Source organism: Coregonus clupeaformis, chromosome 35 (genome assembly GCF_020615455.1).
Source record: "Coregonus clupeaformis isolate EN_2021a chromosome 35, ASM2061545v1, whole genome shotgun sequence".
NCBI lineage: Eukaryota > Metazoa > Chordata > Actinopteri > Salmoniformes > Salmonidae > Coregonus > Coregonus clupeaformis.
In genome coordinates, this window is record NC_059226.1 from 1,882,404 (window position 1) to 1,903,622 (window position 21,219).

Genomic DNA, 21,219 nt, shown 5'->3' on the forward strand with positions numbered 1-21,219 from the left:
GGAACGCTTGACAGTCCATGCCCCGACTAATTGAGGCTGTGCAACTCAATATTAGGAAGGTGTTCTTAATGTTTTGTATGATAGGGAGCTATAACGTAATTGTAGAAAAGAGCCTCTGCAAGTTGTTTTTTTCAAAGTTTTGACCTTGTTGAAGACTGACATTTCTAAGGAAAAATCTCTCCACTTGATTGCGTCTCCCTCAGCCTTTAATAAGTGAAGCAGAAAAGGGGGCCTGTTCTGGTTTGTAGTCAAAGGGCACATAACTCAACATCCTCCCTCATCTGTCTCTCTGTGGTCACACAGATTCTTTCTCTGTTTTCCTCCATCCTTCCTTCATATTCTAATTCTCCAGCCTCCTTCCTGCACTCCCTCCTTTCCCTCAGCAAGTGAGTAGCCAAGGAGAGAGGTGTGGGAGAGTTATAATACATTCCACGGTTTAATATTGTACCATGACTCACTCCAACGTGAATAAAAGGAGAGTGGGAGGGAGAGAGGGGCACCCTTGAGTAGCACCATAACATCAGAGTATGTATCCAAACTGGATGAGTAATAGGACTAAAATATAAGAGTTTAATGATAAACTTCACCCAAAATAACATCTACAAGAGACAACTACGCCGCAAACAAGGGATACTTCGATAACACGCAGTTGAGAAAATATATGCTGCGGAGTGAGGTTACAAAGCTAACTCCGTTACACACATTCATTCTCAATATAGCGTTCATAAATATTGCTGCTTTGTTGGAGAGGAAAATAAAACAATTTATGCTGCTACCCGAGGTTTTGGAAATATGTATTACACACAGTAAAACCTGCTGCACAGCCAGTCGCACAGTGATTCTTTTCACATATAGGAAATGACACCTTTGATTCCCATTGTTCCAGTGTATTTCATAGAGCTGTAGCATCAATGAGTTATGAAAGAACTTCAAGAAATAACATATTTACATTTTAATCCAGAGCGATTTACAGTTAGTGAGTGCATACATGTATTTTATATATAATTTTTTGTTTTAAAAAACCCATCTTGATTCTTGACAGTCTCAGTCCCAGTAACTTGTAAATGTCTAGTATTCCGAGTTCTCTTGACAAATCCTAAAGTAGCCATGGACAAGAGTCCACTTTATCCATGTACAAAGTCAGGATGTTATCAAAATGCCATGGGCATTGATTTATCCATGATTGATAGAGCAGTCCGGCGTCAGTATTGCAGGAAGGAGATATCTTCTCTGAGAGGGATGGATGATGGTCACTGCTGGGTCCTAACAGGGATGAGGAACCGGGTTCACTGCTGAAAGAGGAGATATATTCACTTCAACTACAACACTAAGTATTCAAAAAGGTCATCTCTCGAAAACAGATTACGTAAACATAAATTACGCAAGATTTTAGTCCTGGGTTAACTGAGATTGTCAAAAAGGAAAAACAAATACAGTATGGTGTACGGACGCTGGACAGGTATGAATACTAAGGACAGAAAGACCCAGTTTATACCACGTAATAAGATATTTATTTAATGTTTACTTTTGGGGGTACTTGAAGACCGAATATGAAAGAAACTGATGTAAAGCACTCTCTCAAGGCCAAGGGGCACCAGTCAAAAGTTAGTATAACCACAAAAAAAAGTGAGGGCTGTGGTGAACGAGCTGAAGACTGATCTACAATCAGTGAACACTCACCCACTCCGGAAAGGTCCACTGTCTCGGCACAGCCGAGGAAGCGTGCTACGTGTGCTGAACAGGAGGTAGGTGAGTTCTGGTTCTCTAGTAAGCAGCGTTCAAACTCTGTGAATTCTTTGGAACAGTCTGTCCGGATCTTCTGGATCACAGGGCTGCAGAAACATTGATCAATAAGATCTTGAAGAAAACTTAAACACAATCCTACACCTCGCAACATCACTGGTTTGACTTCTTGCATCGGAATTATTTTCACATCAATAGTTCTTTACAGTAACCCAACCTAGACCCTCAAAGTACAAGCAGCAGCACAGTGGAAGGAATAGGGCCTAGAAGGAGAGAACCTGTGCAAAGCCTGTGGTCTAGCGTTAATGCTCCCGACTAGTCACATATACTGTTTCCCACTGGAGACCGGGGTTCATTCCCCACCTCCACCCTTCCTACTGTTCTCCTCCTTGCCTGTCTCCCCTGTTTCCAACTGTCAAAATAGGAAGAAACCTAGAGAGGAACCAGACTCCAAGAGAGGCCCACTCTGCTCTGTACCGAGTTTACATATGACCATCAAGGCCAGTCAGTTATAGTCTGGGTACTACCAGTCTGTTGCTGCTTTCATTCAACTCCTTATCATGCAAAACAATGACACGGAGTACAAGGAGTGAAACGTTAGCTAAATAGGTTATGGATTTCACAACTGATATTGTCAGGGACAATGGTTTATTCCTTACTGTGAAGAGGTACACTGTGCCACCTTCATCTTCAGGTCTTGACAGTGCCGTTGCCATGTAGACGGGTGGGAGGCCACACACTGCCCATAGCTCTCCATCTCCTTATGGCAATACCTGGTGGTGATATCCATGGCAACCTGCCTGGAGGATGACACAGACATGCAGAACAGTTTCTGAGATCTGCATAGACAATTACAGTGAAGTCCAATCATGGACTGTGTGTCCTCTTCTGTGACAATGACAATAGTTGAAGGAATGAATTTCAGAAAAACAAACTAAGCATTTACGGACGGCAAAGTATCTTTTTTTATTTCTTTTTATGGTGCGGTCTGGACCGGCCTTGATTTAGACGCCTATGTTTGGTTCAGATTTGGTGCAGTCTGGACCGGCCTTGATTTCAACGTCCACAGACGTCCTGGCCCGGCCTATATTTGGCAATTTCATGGACCAAATCTGAACCAATTATAGACATCTGTGTTTCAGAAGTTTGGACAGCACAGTACAGTAAAGAAAAGTAGCGTACAGTACAGTAAAGAATAGAGTACTGTATTGTACCCTACTTTACTCTAATGTACTGAACAAAACTGTACTGTATTCTACTGAATTAAACGCTACTGTATTGTAATCTGCTCTGCTGAATTAAACTACTGTACCGTACAGGTTTTCAAATTTTCCTCGCACAGGCAAACCGGCGACCCAGGGATCCCCATCATGTTTTCCCCCAAAAAATTATTCAGGGTCTTACAGTCAGTGCATTCAACTAAGGTAGATAAACAACAACAACATATCATAGTCATAGCAACAACAAAAAAAATCTATAACAGTTACTGAGAATGTTATTGTAGCTGAAGTGGTCTGTTGGTTTATTCCTTAGTTTTGACTACTTTGAACATCTTTGCTACCAGTTTTAAAGCTTTTGAAAAAGCTAACATACATTTACATTTACATTTTAGTCATTTAGCAGACGCTCTTATCCAGAGCGACTTACAGTTAGTGAGTGCATACATTATTTGTTTTTATTTTTTTCATACTGGCCCCCCGTGGGAATCGAACCCACAACCCTGGCGTTGCAAACGCCATGCTCTACCAACTGAGCTACATCCCTGCCGGCCATTCCCTCCCCTACCCTGGACGACGCTGGGCCATGGGTCTCCCGGTCGTGGCCGGCTACGAAAGAGCCTGGATTCGAACCATAACTACATGTGACAAGATGGGAGCAATAATAAATATTCAGTTGCAGTCTTCAATTGGATCCTCTTTCCTAACCTGCTATGAAAAGTCAGCTCTGACGTTAATTTGACAAAGGCTGGATGGATCCCTTCTAGCCATGACCATGCAGAATATCATTTTCTTCGGTTAATTTTGCTTGTTCATTTTTATGTCGAAATTTTTTGGAAGTACATACCAGCCGTAACGGGAGTAAATTAAGATTTGCTCATCGAAACTCCATATTTGGTGATCAACGAACGTATTTTGACATTATAACGCTTGAATTGGAGTTTGAATAGAGGTCTCTAACGCACAGATACTGGTTGAGTCACAACTGTATCTTATTGGTGTAAATGAGTACAGTTTAGAACGTAGATTATTTACTAAAATAGATAGCTATGAAATGCATAACGTTGAAGACACTTACATGCTTGCGGTGGAAGTAATTTGAAGGCTTGTTTAGAATGAAAGTAAAGAGAGAATCAAGGTTATAAAACACATGTTCACAGCCGTACACAGAATATCTACTGCACACACCCTCCTCTATCTCGATTGGTCGAAATACGTTGCATACTGCCATTGTTCTATACCATTGGTCCTGGGTTGTTGTCAATCACAGATTTTGATATTTCCTGCTCGTGTCCAAAAGCGTTTATTTCTTAAAGGAGAAACAACCGATTGCCCTGTGATATTTTAACCTTTATTTTGTCAACCCCTGCTTTGAAAAAGCTCATTTTAAGATGCACTTGATTTAGGATATTTGATGTCAAACAAATGTGCTCAAATCGGTATCTCTCGGCAGGAAGTAACCACACGACAGCAAAAAAGAACATTACGTGTCCTTACGTGGTTGCGTACGCGGAAGCAGCTGTGTGAGAACGAGCCGATTCAGAAAACTGGACCTGAAACCGGACTAAAACAACTAGATTGTGTGGAACTGCCTTACTACCGACACTAATAGCTAGGGGGGAAGTGGAGGATAGAGGGGGCCCGGAGAGATAGGGACGAAAATGAACGCGGCTACGAAACTGGGGAATATGGTTTCGGAGGACGGGAATCAGGGGCCGGGGGAGCTGCAAATGGCCCCCTCTATGAACAGCCAGCATGACAGCGCCGAGACTGACGACGAGAACGTTAGCTCGGTGTCGCTGTATCGGCGCAGGCCCCGGCTATTCCACGGCACGGTTCTACCTTTTTTAGCCGTGCTGTACCCTGGCTGGTTGTACGTGTGGCTCGGAGTGTACGGTACTTCCGAGTACCCAGAGGCAGGCCTACTAGCTCTCGCCGCCATCGGGATCGCGCACGTCCTCACAGCGCTCTCTGGTTATTGGTCCGTGCACGCGCATTGTTGGCTCACCTGCTCCAAGGTAAAGTGGAGGGATCATCTGCGGTTGTTTTGGAATTAGGTGTTGGAGATTGTGTGAACTAACACTGTCCAATTTAATTCGTGATCACTCTAGTCAGCATTATTTTATACTCTACACAAGGATATTTTCAAATTATGTGTAATAGATTCGTGTCCCTTATTCAGAAAGTTTTGACCTGACTATAAGGCTGTGTCTGTCAGCTAGAGTATATTAATTGCTCACCTGCTGTGAATTGATGTGTATAAACAGGAGCCAGACCCACACAAGGCCACCCTGGCTAAGGTTATACCCACCCCCAACAACGGTTCTGCTGAGCTGGTACCACTGCAGAGAGACCGGGTGAGTTTGCCTTATTCCTCTGGCCTACACCTTGTTTACTTAACCCAGGGTTGTGTTCAATGGGGAGAAAACGTTTGTAACTGTTACAAAACGTTTTGCTACAGTGTGCCGTGCTGAACATGACCCAAGTATACTGGTTGAAACTTGTGGGCAATGCATGGTGTCAGAATGGTCCTCTCTTAACATCTCTATTCTAGTCAGTTATACAGTTTTTTGGATGGCAAATGTTTTGTGTGTGTGTTTTAACTCATGTACTCGCTTGCTCTCTATCGCACTCTCCTGCGCTCTCCTCAGGATGAGAATGGCGAGGGAATCCTGTCCTTTGAGTTCCAGAAGATCTGCTATATCTTCGACAACAAGGAGAGGAAGTGTTTCCTCCCCGTGTCGTTCCCCGTCCGACAGCCAATGGGCTTCTTCCAAGCCTGGCGAGGCTACCAGGAGGAGACAGACTTGCGTGCTGCCGAGAAGCGCTATGGGACCAACCGCGCTGAGATGATGGTGCCGGACTTCCTGGAACTCTTCAGGGAGAGAGCCACCGCTCCCTTCTTTGTCTTCCAGGTGTGTGTGTGTGTGTACGTGTGTATTTGCGTGTTGTTTTGTCAAGTAGTAGTATGACACGTAGTAAAATTACTCTCTAGTCTCTTTCTTTCACTTTCTATATTGATCTCGTTAAGGGCATGTGGGGATAGTATTGACTCAATAGTAATACCCTTTTCACACTATCTTGCTGTCCTGAACCGTACTACACTAGCTTTCCAGTACCGTTCTAGCAGCTATGGTGGATGCCGATGCATCAACCAGGCCAGCACAGTACCACTCGGCTTGGCTCAACAGGTGTACAGATGGATGCTCTCTCTCTCCCCTCCTCAGGTGTTCTGTGTGGGTCTGTGGTGTCTGGATGAGTACTGGTACTACAGCGTGTTCACTCTCTTCATGCTGGTGGCCTTCGAAGCCTCTCTGGTACAACAGCAGATGAGGAACATGTCTGAGATACGACGCATGGGGAACAAACCCTACATGATCCAGGTGAACTACTGTATCTTTATCGTAAATGATCATGTCGTTTGATAAGATATTTCATGATATGATACATGGACAGGTGCATGTTCTTCTTACTTAAGTGCAGATCAACAAATTCTCACCAGAGCCTTGTTATTCTAGAGTTGTAGAGAGAAGTCCCTGACTCCCACTATAGGATCCGACTCATTTTCCCAGGGGTTGCCAAGCTTTTTTGGCCTGAGACCCCATTTTGATATCAAACCTTTTTTGCGACCCCCACCATGTACAAAATAAGTGATCAACAGCTAATGTTTCTTTTTGATTTGGAGCTATGGCAAATCAGTCTGACAGTACTTCAATCTGAGGGAAGTATGGTTTGAAGTGACTGAAATGCATCAGAAGTTGGCACGTTCAGAAAATCATCAGCCAATAATTGTCTGTGTAGAAAAGAACACCATCATTGCTTTCAATGATGATGTTCTTCCCCCCCCCAGTCTAATTTGGTGCCTGGTTCTGTCCACTTGGTTCTAATCAGTCATGCTTGTGAGCATTATAGAGGGAAACCGAAGACATACTTGTTCCTGAGAATCTTAGCTTAGCGTATAGCTCATACCGTTCAAAAGTTAGAGCCATAATTGTAGGAGTTTTGCGACCTCTAGTTTGGGAAATGCTGCATTAACCAAATTATCAATCTGTCCGCGTTGTGTTCAGTAGGGCACACTGTGTAAAATGTTTTGCAACGGAAAACAAACATCTTTGTGTGTTCTTATTATTGAACAAGTGTAGCTAGTACCTCCTTGTTTTACTCAGTGTCAAAAAAGTTTCCTCCCTACTAAACAGGCCTCTGATATTTACATGTTTGTGCCCATGTTTCCCGACAGGTTTACCGCAACAGGAAGTGGAGGCCTGTGTCCAGTGATGAACTAGTCCCCGGGGACATCGTCTCAATAGGTAAGGTTCCTGTCTGTTAACCCTTCCCATTCCAGAGTATTTCCTCCATCTAGAACCAGCCTCTTTCTCAAATCATCTTTCCTCAATTTCATGCATCTAATATCCTCGCCTCCTTTTTAAAATGCATTGGAGAAAAAGCGGAGGGACCTTGGACTTTCTCCTCAAATACTATTGAGAAGGAGGCGAGGAGATGAGATGCAAGGAATCGTGGAGAGACTGATTGAGATAGAGCCCCAGCCAGTTTGACACAGTGTGCGTATGTCTTTGTCTTCCCCCCAGGACACTCACCCCAGGAGAATTTAGTTCCGTATTTCCTCTGTCTACAGCCAGTCAAAATTCAAATCAAATCAAGTTTTATTTGTCACATGCTTCGTAGACAACAGGTGTAGACTAACAGTGAAATGGTTACTTAGGGGTACATTACCAACAATGCAGAGTTAAAGATAAGATACAAAATTGTAAAATATAAATAGTGACAAGAGGAAGAAATACATAGTGAATAACAAGTAAAAATAACATGGCTATATATAGGGAGTAGAAAATAACATGGCTATATATAGGGAGTAGAAAGTAATATGGCTATATACAGGGAGTAATCAGTACCAAGTCGATGTGCAGGGGTACGAGGTAATTGAGGTAGCTATGTACTGTACATATAGGTAGGGGTAAAGTGACTAGGCAACAGGATAGATAATAGACAGTAGCAGCAGCGTATGTGGTGAGTTTGAAAGTGTGTGTGTGTGGGCATATGTTGTGTGTGTGTGTTGGGGTGTAAGTATGTGTGAGTGTGTGGGTAGAGTCCAGTGTAAGAGAGTTAGTGCAAAAAATGGTCAATGCAGCTAGTCCGGGTAGCCATTTGATTGTTTAGAAGTCTTATGGTTTGGGAGTAGAAGCTGTTCAGGGTCCTGTTGGTTATAGGCTTGGTGCATTGGTACCGCTTGCTGTGCGGTAGCAGAGAGAACAGTCTATGGCTGGAGTCTTTGACAATTTTTAGCGCCTTCCTCTGACACCACCTGGTATAGAGGTCCTGGATGGCAAGGAGCTTGGCCCCAGTGATGTAATGGGCCGTACGCACTACCCTCTGTAGCGCCTTGCGGTCGGATGCCAAGTAGTGATGCAGCCAGACAAGATGCTCTCGATGGTGCAGCTGGAGAGCTTTTTGAGGATCTGAGGGCCCATGCCAAATCTTTTCAGCCTCCTAAAGGGGAAAGAGGCATTGTCGTGCCCTCTTCATGACTGTGTTGGTGTGTTTGGACCATGATAGATCCTTAGTGATGTGGACACCGAGGAACTCTCAACCCATTCTACTGCAGCCCCGTCGATGTGAATGGGGGCGTGCTTGGTCCGCCGTTTCCTGTAGTCCACTATCAGCTCCTTTGTCTTACTGACGTTGAGGGAGAGGTTGTTGTCCTGGCACCACACTGCCAGGTCTCTGACCTCCTCCCTATAGGCTGTCTCATCGTCGTCGGTGATCAGGCATACCACTGTTGTGTCGTCTGCAAACTTAATGGGTGAACAGGCAGTACAGGAAGGGACTAAGCAGGCACCCCTGAGGGGCCCACGTGTTTAGGGTCAGCGTGGCGGATGTGTTGTCGCCTACCCTCACCACCTAAGGGCGGACCGTCAGGAAGTCCAAGATCCAGTTGCAGAGGGAGGTGTTCAGTCCCAGGGACCTTAGTGATGACCTTCGAGGGTACTATGGTGTTGAACGCTGAGCTGTTGTCAATGAACAGCCGTCTCACGTCAGTTTGACACAGTGTACGTCTGTCTTTCTCTTCCCCCCCAGGCCGCTCGCCACAGGAGAACTTGGTTCCATGTGACGTGCTGCTGCTGAGAGGGCGCTGCATCGTGGACGAGGCAATGCTGACGGGAGAGTCTGTTCCTCAGATGAAGGTCAGACAGACGGGAAGCATGTCCTATACTAGACTAGATAACAACCATGCAAAACAATGCAGTCTATCTGGACAATATAGATAACCATATTGTTCAATAATGGGAATGTTACTATAGATCATTCATAGACTTCATGAGCATAAAATATCATAGATGCTTCACAAATCATTTAGCAAAATCATATGCTTAGAAATCATAGGCTCCATGAATCCTTAAAAGTAGTGTTTTTAATTTGAAGTTCCACCATGTTGTGTGTTTAGGAACCGGTGGAGGATCTGGACCCAGAGAGGGTCCTGGACCTGCAGGGTGATGCCCGCCTCCACATCATCTCTGGTGGGACCAAGGTGGTGCAGCACAGCCCCCCGCTCCGCGCCACTGTAGGACTCAAACGTCAGTTACTACCTACTATGCAGTATAGGGTTGGGAAGATATATGATTAAATTAAATATCGTGATATTTAACATTGACGATATATCGTGATGTGCATGACGATATATCGTGATGTGCAAGACTATACTCTATTTGAAATGTACAAATCAAAACTGCAGTTTTATCAGTTAGGCTGTATCAATATGTTGAAAATTATGTCTAAATGAATTAACTAAGCCTTATTTTTGTACCACATTAAGATTATTGAATGAGAATGCGACTATAATATTGTAAATAAGCACAAACATTTCACGGTCTGGAAACATTTAGTCATTAATGGCGCAAAACGATTATATTGGATAACGCGATATTTGGAGCAGCATATCGTAGAAGAGGTCTACCCAAATATCGCCCAACCCTAATGCAGTATGTTATTCACATGTCATAAGGCAAAAATGTCCTGCATTGTTTTTGCACTTTGAGATTAACAATTATAATTAGAAAGCACTTTCAAAATGTATATTTTCTTATCAATCTTTTTTAAAAATCTATATTTTAGATCAATTTTGTTTCAACAGTTATCTCCCTCGGCCTCAGAATAGATGGATTGAATCTGCCCTCAGTGATTGTATCTAGCTTGTCTCACTAAGAGCAAATCATAATAGTTAGATTTCTTCGTTTTCATTTTTTCTGCAGCTGTGGACAATGGCTGTGTGGCTTATGTGTTGAGAACCGGATTCTATACCTCTCAGGTGAGGGGTTGCTGCTCTTGACTACCTGAACTTGTCCAATAAGAACAGCTTGTTTTCATTTTCTGTTGCAAAATGTTTTTCTACGGTGTTCAGTAATGAATGCAACCCTAGTGTTGTTGACCACGCCTATCTACAGGGTAAACTGCTGAGGACCATCCTGTTTGGAGTGAAGAGGGTGACAGCCAACAACTTGGAAACATTCATCTTCATCCTCTTCCTCCTGGTGTTCGCCATCGCTGCTGCTGGCTATGTGTGGGTGGAAGGTGAGAGATGCAGTGAACAGTACAATGAAATCAATCAATCAAATGTCTTTTATAAAGCCCTTTTTACATCAGCAGTTGTCACAAAGTTCTTCACAGATAACCAGTCTAAAACCCCATGGAACAAGCAATGCAGAGGCAGAAGCACAGTTGGTCCTACTTACAGCATTTCTCCATTATACAGTTTGCTTATATCTTGGCTGCAGTTTATTAGCCAAGACAGAATTTAGGGAAACATTATTTTACTCACTAAGACATTTATGAACATGTTGACAGTCTTGACACAAGTTCCTCCTTTATAAAATGTAAGAAAACAAGTTGTTGAAATAGGCCCTGAGGTTCGCAGATTTTTTATGACTACATACAGTATAACTGTATATTCTTATTATGAATAATAATAATAACAATATGCCATTTAGCAGATGCTTTTATTCAAAGCAACTTACAGGCATGTGTGCATACATTTTTAAAATGAACATACTGCATAGCTCTCTCTGTGTGTGTAACTACTGCTTATAGTTAGTTGTGTGTGCTCTCCCCTGCAGGGACTAAGGACCCGAGCAGGAACCGGTATAAGTTGTTCCTGGAGTGTACTCTCATCCTGACCTCCGTGGTTCCACCTGAACTCCCTATAGAATTGTCTCTGGCAGTCAACACATCCCTCATCGCTCTGGCCAAGCTCTGTGAGTCAACAGAGTGTGTGTGTATGGGGGGCGGGGGGGTATTTGGATGTATGTGTTCTGAAAGTGGTTCTGAAACTGTCATAGTAATATGTTATTAGTACTTAATGGTGCTAGTCCTCCTCGCTGTTCTGCTATTTGACTCATCCCTTTCTTGCTTCTCCCTTTCATAGATGTGTTCTGCACTGAGCCCTTCAGGATCCCGTTTGCAGGCAAGGTGGAGGTGTGCTGCTTTGACAAGACGGGCACCTTGACCAGCGACCATCTGGTGGTGCGGGGGGTCGCAGGCCTCAGGTACACTCTCTTTTAGATTTTTCAGTATGATACATTTCTTTGTTGCAATTTTTCCACAGACTGACTGGCCCTGATGATATTAAGACGTTTTAAAGGCTTCATAACGGCATCATAATGCATTGTAACGGTCTGGGTTAAGCAAAGTGTCCACCAATGCCCTTATGGACTGGTATCATACTGTGAATATTGTCATATTGAGGAGTGACACTTAAAGAGCAACTGACATGTTTTTAGCAGTATTTAATCGTATTAAAATCTTTGGAAGAATATGAAGCAAGTTTTTACATTGTTTGTAAACGTTTTCTAAACTCCTCCAGAGAAGGGAAAGAAGTGATGCCTGTGTCAGAGATCCCAGTGGAAACGCATCGGGTGGTTGCTACTTGTCACTCACTGGTTACCCTTGACGATGGACAGCTGGTAGGCGACCCCCTGGAGAAGGCCATGCTCACTGCTGCTGACTGGACCCTCACTAAAGGTAGTGTGTGTGTACACCTCAGGCTTTTTGCTCTGTGTCCTCCTTGTACACCAGAAGCGAAAGTGTGTGTGTGTGTGTGTGTGTGTGTGTGTGTCCATGTTTTTACATCATGTCTACCCTCCTGACCATACTTCTGCCCCTCTCTCTGTGTGGTGTAGATGAAAAGGTGTTTGCTCGCGGTATAAAGACCCCAGGCCTGAAGATCCACCAGCGGTTCCACTTTGCCAGTGCTCTGAAGAGGATGTCTGTCCTGGCCTCCTATGAGAAACTGGGCTCCACTGACCTCTGCTATGTCTCCACTGTCAAAGGAGCTCCAGAGACACTCAGGGACATGGTAAATATCATAGAATTAAATAGAACACTGACATTTAATGTATAATTTAATATATATTTATGGTCAATATAATGCACGTCTACTGTATTACACTTCACATACAAGTACACTATCTCAGTGTTGAGTAGATACGTCATTGCTGCAGTTGTAACCTGCTTATTACACTTTCTTTGTGTCAATACCATTGTTCGAACTATTTGTTTGTTTCTGTAGTTCTCAGAGTGCCCAGCCAGCTATGACCAGGTACACAGGGAGATGTCCCGAGAAGGGGCCAGGGTTCTGGCCTTGGGCTACAAAGAGATCGGACACCTCAGCCACCAACAGGTAACTCCACCTGTCCTGTCTAACTCTCCTACCTGTCCTGTCTAACTCAGGGCTTCTCAAACTTTTTGTGGCCGGGGAACCCTTTTGTGATAGCAAATTCATCAGGGACCCCCTCATAATCAGAACACAACTCGCGTGAGATAATAGCAGTGCATGGCTGGACGAACCAAGTCTCGGGCCCTGGAAGGCCCACCTGTTGGCATCCGAGAAAAACATTTAGTTTTCAAGCAAATTTTCCTGCAATTCTAAACATTTTGTCATGTGGCAGAGATAATTTTTGTTGTTGCAGTTTTAAAGCTAATATCCTGCAACTCTACACATTTTTCCATGGGGCAGAGTGAAAACGTAGCCATTTTAAAGCTTACATGACAGTGCACTTATGTAAAAAGTAAATGAAAACATTTTTGGGGAATAAAATAAGTATTGAGTTGAGAAATTGATAATTAGTGGAGTACTGTGGATCCCAATATCCCTGTTAGCCAAAAAACATTCAGTCACTGGCAGTCCTGTGGTCGAAAACAGCTAATTGATGAGAGAGGTCGAAGGAGAATGGCAAGAATCGTGCAAGCTAACAGGCGGGCCACAAACAGACAAATAGCTGCGCAGTAAAATAGTGGTGTCTTGGAACGCACAACTTGTTGATCCTTGTCACGGATGGGCTATTGCAGCAGATGACCCCCCCCCGGGTTCCACTTCTATCAGCTAAAAACAAGAAGAAGCGGCTCCAGTGGGCACGCGATCACCAACACAGGACAATTGAGGAGTGGTAAAACATTGCCTGGTCCGACGAATCCCGGTTCCTGTTGCGTCATGCTGATGGCAGAGTCAGGATTTGGCGTAAGCAGCATGAATCCATGGCCCCAACCTGGCTGGTGTCAACGGTACAGGCTGGTGGTGTAAGGGTATGGGGAATGTTTTCCTGGCACACATTAGGTCCCTTGATACTAATTGAGCAACATTTCCATTCCCAAAAGAATTCAGGCTGTTCTGGAGCCAAAGGGGGGTCTGACCCGGTACTAGATGGGTATACCTAATAAACTGTCCTGTATAACTCGCCTACCTGTCCTGCCCTGTCCTGTCTAACTCCCCTATCTGTCCAGTCTAACTCCCCTATCTGTCCTGTCCTGCTCTGTGTGAGGGGATGAGTTTCCCGAAAGCCTCGTAGTTAACGTGGCACACTATTTCAATACTCTCAACAACCCAGCTGCACAGCTGAGAGAGAGAGTGGCGTAGTTCTGGGTTGTCGAGATTAACCTCACCCAAGCGGTTAGCTGACAGGGTCTTGCTTTGTGGCTCTCTGTGCAGGTGCGGGAGGTGACTCGTGATGCTCTGGAGTGTGACCTGCAGTTCGCCGGCTTCATGGTCGTCTCGTGTCCCCTGAAGACCGACAGCAAGGCTGTCATCAAAGAGATCCAGGAGGCATCGCATCACGTGAGGAGGCTGTCTCAGAATACACACGCGCATTCACACACATTCACAGACTCACTCGCAGGAAAAGACACACACACACACCGATAGGATAAGGATTCTGTTCAGATTACAATTACTACAATAATATCAGGCACATCCATGCACGCGCTCACTCACAACCCTCCTGTCCTCCATCTCTCCCTCAGGTGGTGATGATAACAGGTGACAATCCTCTTACCGCGTGCCATGTGGCCAGAGAGCTCCACTTCATCCAGAAGGAACACACACTCATACTGCAGGCCAGACCCAACCAGGGTAGGGCACACTAAGAGACAAGTTACGCTTGATCCGAAAACCGTCCTGTAGGTTTTCGCTCCAACCCTAATTTAGTGCACCTGATTCTAGTCATTAGCTGGTTGATCAGTTGAATCAGGTTAGTTACAGCTGGGGTTGGAGCGAAAACATACATGATGGTAGCTCTCCGCGAACATTGTCGGAGAGCTCTATATTAGACTAATCGACAGACTAATGCATTGATGATATAGCCATATGATTGTTGTACTGAAGGGATCTATAGTGGACAGTGCATGTGTTGCAGACCTGGGTCAAATGCATATTATACTTGAGCTGCGCTTGATCTACTTTGCCCCAGTACAATGGAATTATATGCAAACCAAATCAAGCGCACCTTAAGTACTTGAGACTATTTGACATAATATGTATGTATTTAACCTCAGGTGTAGTGTGTCGCTGTTTTAAGAATGCACTATAATACGGTCACTTGTGCCGTTGTTCCTTCCAGGTGAGTGGCAGTGGGAGTCTATAGACGGCAGTGTGTGTGTTCCGCTGCCCCCGCCATCCGTCCCCTCATTGGTCGATCAGTATGATCTGTGTGTGACGGGGGAGGGGCTAACCAGATTGACCTGTGACACGCGGTTGCTCCACGCCCTCCTGCCCCATGTCCGGGTGTTCGCACGGGTCAGCCCTAAACAGAAGGTCAGTCTTCTTGCCTCCTTATAGACATTAGCTGTGTCAGAAAAGGCACCCTATTCTTTTTCTAGTGCACTACTTTTGACCAGGAACCGTAGAGAATAAATAGGGTGCCATTTCAGACACAGTCACTGAATTCTGTTTTCGTGTCAAAGTTTTGTTCGATTTGATTACTTTTCAATTCCAATTGTCCATATTTTCCTAGATTTTTGGTGTTGTAATGAATGAATGAATGTATTAGATAATAAAAAATAGGCTACACATACACTGAGTGTACAAAACATTAGGAACACCTCCTCTTTCCATGACAGACTGACCAGGTGAATCCAGATGAAAGCTTTGATCCCTTATTGATGTCACTTGTTAAATTCACTTCAATCAGTGTAGATGAAGGGGAGGAGGCAGGTTAAATAAATATTTTTCAGCCTTGAGACAATTGAGACATGGATTGTGTATGTGTGCCATTCAGAGGGTGAATGGGCAAGACAAAATATTTAAGTGCCTTTGAACGGGGTATGGTACTAGGTGCCAGGGGCACTGGTTTGTGTCAAGAACTGCAACGCTGCTGGGTTTTTCACGCTCAAGTATACCAAGAATGGTCCACCAACCAAAGGACATCCAGCCAACTTGTCATAACTGTGGGAAGCACTGGAGTCAACATGGGCCAGCAACCCTGTGGAGTGCTTTCGACACCTTGTAGAGTCCATGCCCTGACGAATTGAGGCTTTTCTGAGGGCAAAAGGGGGGGTGCAACTCAATATTAGGAAGACGTTCTTAGTGTTTTGCACACTCTGTGTACAACCAACTCACTGAAGAACTGACGGTACATTTTGAGGCTAGTTTTATTCGGTGTCATTTTGTACTAACTGTGGGTATTGTTATTGTGTTGCAGGAGTTTGTAATCACTAGTCTAAAAGGATTGGGCTATACAACATTGATGTGCGGAGACGGGACCAATGATGTCGGAGCACTCAAACACGCCCATATCGGTGAGGTCACTCGAAGCTGTGCACAATATTCAGCAACGTTAACGCACACAACTGTCTTAGACCATGATACCTTCAATTCAACTTTTTGTGTCAGTAGGGACATTTATTCCATCCTCTTATCATAAACAATGTTGCAATGTGGAAGTCATTTTGTGACCATTCTCTCTCTCCCCACCCTCCCCCTCTCCCCCCTTCCCTCCATAAGGTGTGGCTCTGTTGGCCAACGCCCCAGAGCGGATGCCTGAAAGGAGGAAGAGGGGCAAAGAGAAGGAGGCCCCAGCAGCAGACTCCAGACCCTCCCTACCTCCGGTCACCAGCTCAGGGGTCAAACTGACCTCCAGGGCAGCCAGGCAGAGGGTCATGGCCCAGAGAGAGGAGCAGCTAGCCGCACAGAAGGTGGTGTGAGTGTGTGTTGGGGTGTGGGGGGGTAGGGAGGGTGCGTGTTGTTAACCATTTGATGTTTATTTTGTTGTAGGAGAGGATCAGTCAAGTATTAAAGGAGCTGGAAGAAGATCAGATACAAGTAGTGAAGCTGGGAGACGCCTCCATTGCGGCCCCCTTCACCTCCAAATTGTCCTCCATACAGTGCAGTGAGTAACACACACACATAATCAACACAAAATGTGTGTTTTTGTTTACACCCACACTGTATACAAACACAAATGAACACACACGCCTGCAATCTCTCTCTCTCTCTCCCTTTTTCTCTTTCTCTCTCTCTCTCTCTGATTATCATCTCCTCATAATCTCTCCTCCTCCCCAGTCTGCCACGTGATAAAGCAGGGCCGCTGTACGCTGGTGACCACACTACAGATGTTTAAGATCCTGGCGTTGAACGCCCTGGTGCTGGCCTACAGCCAGTCAGTCCTCTACCTGGAGGGGGTCAAGTTCAGTGACTTCCAGGCCACCCTACAGGGCCTGCTATTGGCCGGCTGTTTCCTCTTCATCTCCAGGTCAAAGGTGAGAGGTCACGTGGAGGGAAAAACACGGTAGTGCTTTCTCTTGATCGTTTTTCCTCCTTCAATCCCTTGTGTCCTCTCCTCCCTGCTCCCTCAAAACGTCAGAGGGAAGCGTTTATTTTTCTTGAATCCTCTCCTCACTTCCCGCATAATTTTTTTTTAGGAGGAAAGGACATAAGGAATCGAGGAAAGAGTATTGAGAAAGAACCAGTGTGTACTTACTACATGCATGTAGTTGTGATCGGTAGGAAACTATATTATTATGTAACCCTAGTGCTAACAGGTGTAATTTCAAGTCTTTAACTCAATTTAGGGTGTTTTCACATTAAATTCAGTGTCCTGGTCTGTTTTCCTGGAGCGTTTGTGAGAATTTTACAAAATACATTATGCTTTCACAAGACTTGGAAAATAACAGTTTCAGGGTGCGATTAGCAAGACGCACATTCTACATGACATTAGCAAGCTAGCTTGTTGACAACGGGCAAAATGTTCCACGCGACTCGCGTGGTACTCTGGTCCTGGATCTTGGACCCGCTACAAACGCAGGTCCAGGATACGTTTTAGCCAGGGTTCATTTCTGTTTCACACATGCTTTATAGCGCGGATCAGGGCACCAAAGGCTCCAGGAACTGGATCATACAGGGGATATGTGAAATATGCCCTTTTTAAGTTGTCGTCCTCTTTTCTCTTGTTCTGTCCAGCCCCTGAAGACTCTGTCTAAAGAGCGGCCCTTACCAAACATATTCAACCTGTACACTGTTCTGACAGTGCTGCTGCAGTTTGCTGTTCACTTCTGTAGTCTGGTATACCTGTACAAAGGAGCGCAGAGCAGAAGTCCTCCAAGGTACACACCCATGCATACACACGTGCTCACACACACACACTATAGATACCTACAGACTTGTTGATACTGTATTTGCGTTCACGCAGTACTAACCGTACATTATTGACAGTGTCTGTTTCCAACCAGTCTGAGTATACCCATAATCCTCTGTGTCTGTTGTCCTTTATCTTTTAGGGCGGAGCGGTTTGCGGACCTGTACAAAGAGTTTGAGCCCAGTCTCATCAACAGCACTGTGTACATAATGTCTATGGCCATGCAGATGGCTACCTTTGCCATTAACTATAAGGTACTGCTCTTCCTCCTCCATATCTTAGGTTTAATGAAGCCTTCATGATCCCTTTACAAGGCCTTTCTTTGCATATCAAATATTTGTGAGGCTTCTATGTAGGCCTTATGAATGCTTCGTTAAGCCTATATAAGGGATACCTAATTTAAAATGTGGCCCATTTTCTATACAATGGATAGACTCTTCAGTACTTATCCTAACCGTCATTGAATAATACACGTGTATTCCACTAATGCTTTTTCTAGGGTCATCCTTTCATGGAGTCTCTGAGTGAGAACAGACCGCTGCTGTGGAGTATTGCCCTGTCAGGTCTGGCCATCGTGGGCCTTCTCTCAGGATCCTCGCCGGAATTCAACGAGCAGTTTGCTCTTGTAGATATACCAACAGAGGTCAGCATATATTATACAGACGTCGGATCTTAATTTGATCACTCTTTTGTCCAGGAAAAATGTCCTGTTCATTAGGAAATAAAAATGAGCCTCTTGATTTATAGTAATTTAGTTATGTTCACTGAAAAGCCGCAGTTCTCTTTTTCTCCAAACGGGGGCAGTCGAGTCGTTCGGACCAGTGGGGCTATATTTGTCGATATGCTGTAGGCTACCCGTTAGCCTATCCATTGTCACATAATGAAAGGTGTGAAAAACGGTAATAGGCTACTGTTTGTTTTTCCATAATGAAAAATACATCTGCCCCCTACAAATATGTAAATGTATTATAATCCACATAAGAATTCTTACGATACGTGTTGTAGCCTGCGTATAGCCTGCATAGGCTACTTGAACTGGCACACAGTGAACCTGCAGTCTAAGGTACATTGTAGGTACGCTATTGCATTGTATACAAACACCGCTTCCAGCTGCCCCCTGGTGGTGATTCTAAATATTTCTTCAAACGTTCAAATCATCCTGCTGCAGGATTATTATCCTCCTGCAACGAAACGGGTCAAATTAAGATCCAACATCTGTACTTTAACACACATTTTGTGTGATTGTTTTGATGTAACTCTTTATAACTTGTTATAAGCATGTATTAACCTTTTTATAATGAGTTAACAAAGTTTATAATAATATGTTTTGAAGTTCTCCATTTAAGTGCGTTTTAGTCCAGGACTAGGCTTAACTGGTGCAAAAGGACATATCAATTATTATAACTTCTTATGTTTTTTCTCCCCTGCAGTTCAAGCTAGTCATCGCCCAGGTCCTGGTGGTTGACTTTGTCGCTGCCCTGCTGGTCGACCGCGTTCTGCAGTTCCTGCTGGGCAAAGGCACCCTGAGGCTGCCTTCCTGAATCGCCATGTCAACAGCTGCCCTGAGCAACCCGCTGCCCTCAGCAACCAAACTGTAAAGGGAGAGGATTGAGGAGACTTGTGGAGGGAGGAAAAGATTGATGTGACGCACAAGACAGCTGAGGAGATGGACTAGGCATGTCAGGCAGACACGCAGTACTGCTGCACCACACCCCTAAATGTTACCTCATCTCTCTACTGTCCCTCTGTCCCTCTGTTCCCCTTCTTCACTAATGTATTTCAAATTCGATTTCTTTTATGCTAGAGATAAACTTGGGCTCAAATGGTATATGCTTCCTTTCGAATACTTTGAGGGTTTTGGTTGATCCTGCCCCAGGAGCTCCAGATAAGCAGGGTTTGCACTTTTGGGACTGTTCCATTGCACCAGGCAAGCTGAAACAAGTGCAGCTAAAGTATTTGAAAGAAAATAAATACTATTGGAACCCAGGTCTAGTTAGACTTCCCCTTCTCTTGCCTTCCCGTTCCCTCTCTCTATCCCTCCCTCTCTCACTGAAGGCCAAGAAGACAGCAGTATTGTGTGGTGTTTGAGATTGTGTGCCGGCCTATGTGAAACGCACACACAACAGGGCGTTCTCCAAGAGAATTGCGAAGTGTTTGATTTTTTTTCCATTTTGTTTTCTCTTCTTCATTTTGTAAAAAGATAAAACTCTTACAGACTTATAAAAGATCCAAAAATACAAGTGGCGCTTTTTTGTCAAGTGCTACTTTGTGATGTTCAATTTACCTATGCAGTACACTGCCTACTACACCTACATAGGGGTTGAACATATATTTTTAAGGTGATGAGTGAGCTGCATACATGTAAACATTGTAACTGGAAGTCAAGTTGAGAGGCCACAAGAAAAGCCCTCAGATCATTTTGCTTGATGTTTGTGTTTGAGAGGACTTTAAGTCCCGTGTAGCTCACTTGGTAGAGCATGGCACTCGCAATGCCAGGGTTGTGGGTTCGATTCCCACGGGGGACCAGTATGAAAATTTATGCACTCACTACTCTTAAGTTGTTCTGGATAAGAGCATCTGCTAAATGACTAAAATGTAACATTTTCTGGTGCACCCTGGCTTGCTACACTGGCAATCTATTGTGACAGATTAAAATCTAGTAGTTGATTTTGGTGATGAGATTACTACACTGGCAACAGAGGTGGGATGATGTCATGATGACTGTGGTATGTACCACCAATAGATCTATATACACTGAACAAAAATATAAACGTAAAGTGTTGGTCCCATGTTTCATGAACTGAAATAAAAGATCCCAGAAATGTTCCATAAGCACAAAAAGCTTATTTCTCTAAACTGTGCACAAATTTGTTTACATCCCTGTTAGTGAGCATTTCTCCTTTGCCAAGATTATCCATCCACCTGACAGGTGTGGCATATCTAGAAGCTCATTAAACAGCATGATCATTACACAGGTGCACCTTGTGTGGGGACAAAAGGCCACACTAAAATGTGCAGTTTTGTCACACAACACAATGCCACAGATGTCTCAAGTTTTGAGGGAGCTTGCAATTGGCATGGTGACGGCAGGAATGTCCACCAGAGCTATTGCCAGAGAATGTAATGTTAATTTCTCTACCATATGATCTATGACAATTTTAATGCACAGAGAAACTGTGACAAGATCCTGAAGCCCATTCTGAGGCCCATTTTCTTTTTTTTAAAGGTGTCAAATCACATTTTATTGGTCGCATACACATATTTAGCAGATGTTATTGCGGGTGTAGCGAAATGCTTGTCTACAAAGTTGCTTAGGAGCTAGAAGCAGAGCTTCCATGTCTGTCAGC

The 21,219-nt window shown here is 44.3% G+C and overlaps 2 protein-coding genes and 1 non-coding gene across 4 annotated transcripts; 2 read left to right on the forward strand and 1 right to left on the reverse strand.

The window, feature by feature from the left end:
- Positions 1 to 778: 778 nt before the first annotated feature.
- On the reverse strand, positions 779 to 4,141 carry LOC121550402 (coiled-coil-helix-coiled-coil-helix domain-containing protein 5-like). 2 transcript variants are annotated; one of them, XM_041862648.2, is made up of 4 exons: positions 4,039 to 4,141; positions 2,403 to 2,543; positions 1,681 to 1,832; positions 779 to 1,289 (listed from the first exon to the last, which is right to left on the reverse strand). In XM_041862648.2, coding segments are annotated over exons 1-4 (321 nt in total). In that variant the 5' UTR covers positions 4,041 to 4,141; the 3' UTR covers positions 779 to 1,263. The 2 variants fall into 2 exon arrangements, with proteins under 2 accessions (XP_041718582.1, XP_041718581.1); XM_041862647.2 differs by having other exon boundaries at positions 779 to 1,292; positions 4,039 to 4,140.
- Positions 4,142 to 4,469: 328 nt separating this feature from the next.
- Positions 4,470 to 20,397, forward strand: atp13a1 (ATPase 13A1). The gene is made up of 25 exons (XM_041862646.2): positions 4,470 to 4,978; positions 5,228 to 5,317; positions 5,612 to 5,875; positions 6,188 to 6,343; positions 7,198 to 7,267; positions 9,054 to 9,160; positions 9,421 to 9,550; positions 10,226 to 10,281; positions 10,418 to 10,544; positions 11,087 to 11,224; positions 11,395 to 11,515; positions 11,833 to 11,990; positions 12,149 to 12,324; positions 12,538 to 12,648; positions 13,954 to 14,079; positions 14,265 to 14,373; positions 14,861 to 15,054; positions 15,941 to 16,037; positions 16,243 to 16,433; positions 16,513 to 16,627; positions 16,801 to 16,997; positions 17,698 to 17,840; positions 18,015 to 18,126; positions 18,372 to 18,515; positions 19,303 to 20,397. Exons 1-25 carry the CDS (start codon positions 4,622 to 4,624, stop codon positions 19,411 to 19,413), a joined length of 3,600 nt encoding a protein of 1,199 aa, XP_041718580.1. The 5' UTR covers positions 4,470 to 4,621; the 3' UTR covers positions 19,414 to 20,397.
- On the forward strand, positions 20,324 to 20,397 carry trnaa-cgc. The gene has a single exon. It is a non-coding gene; the product is annotated as a tRNA-Ala (tRNA).
- Positions 20,398 to 21,219: the final 822 nt, after the last annotated feature.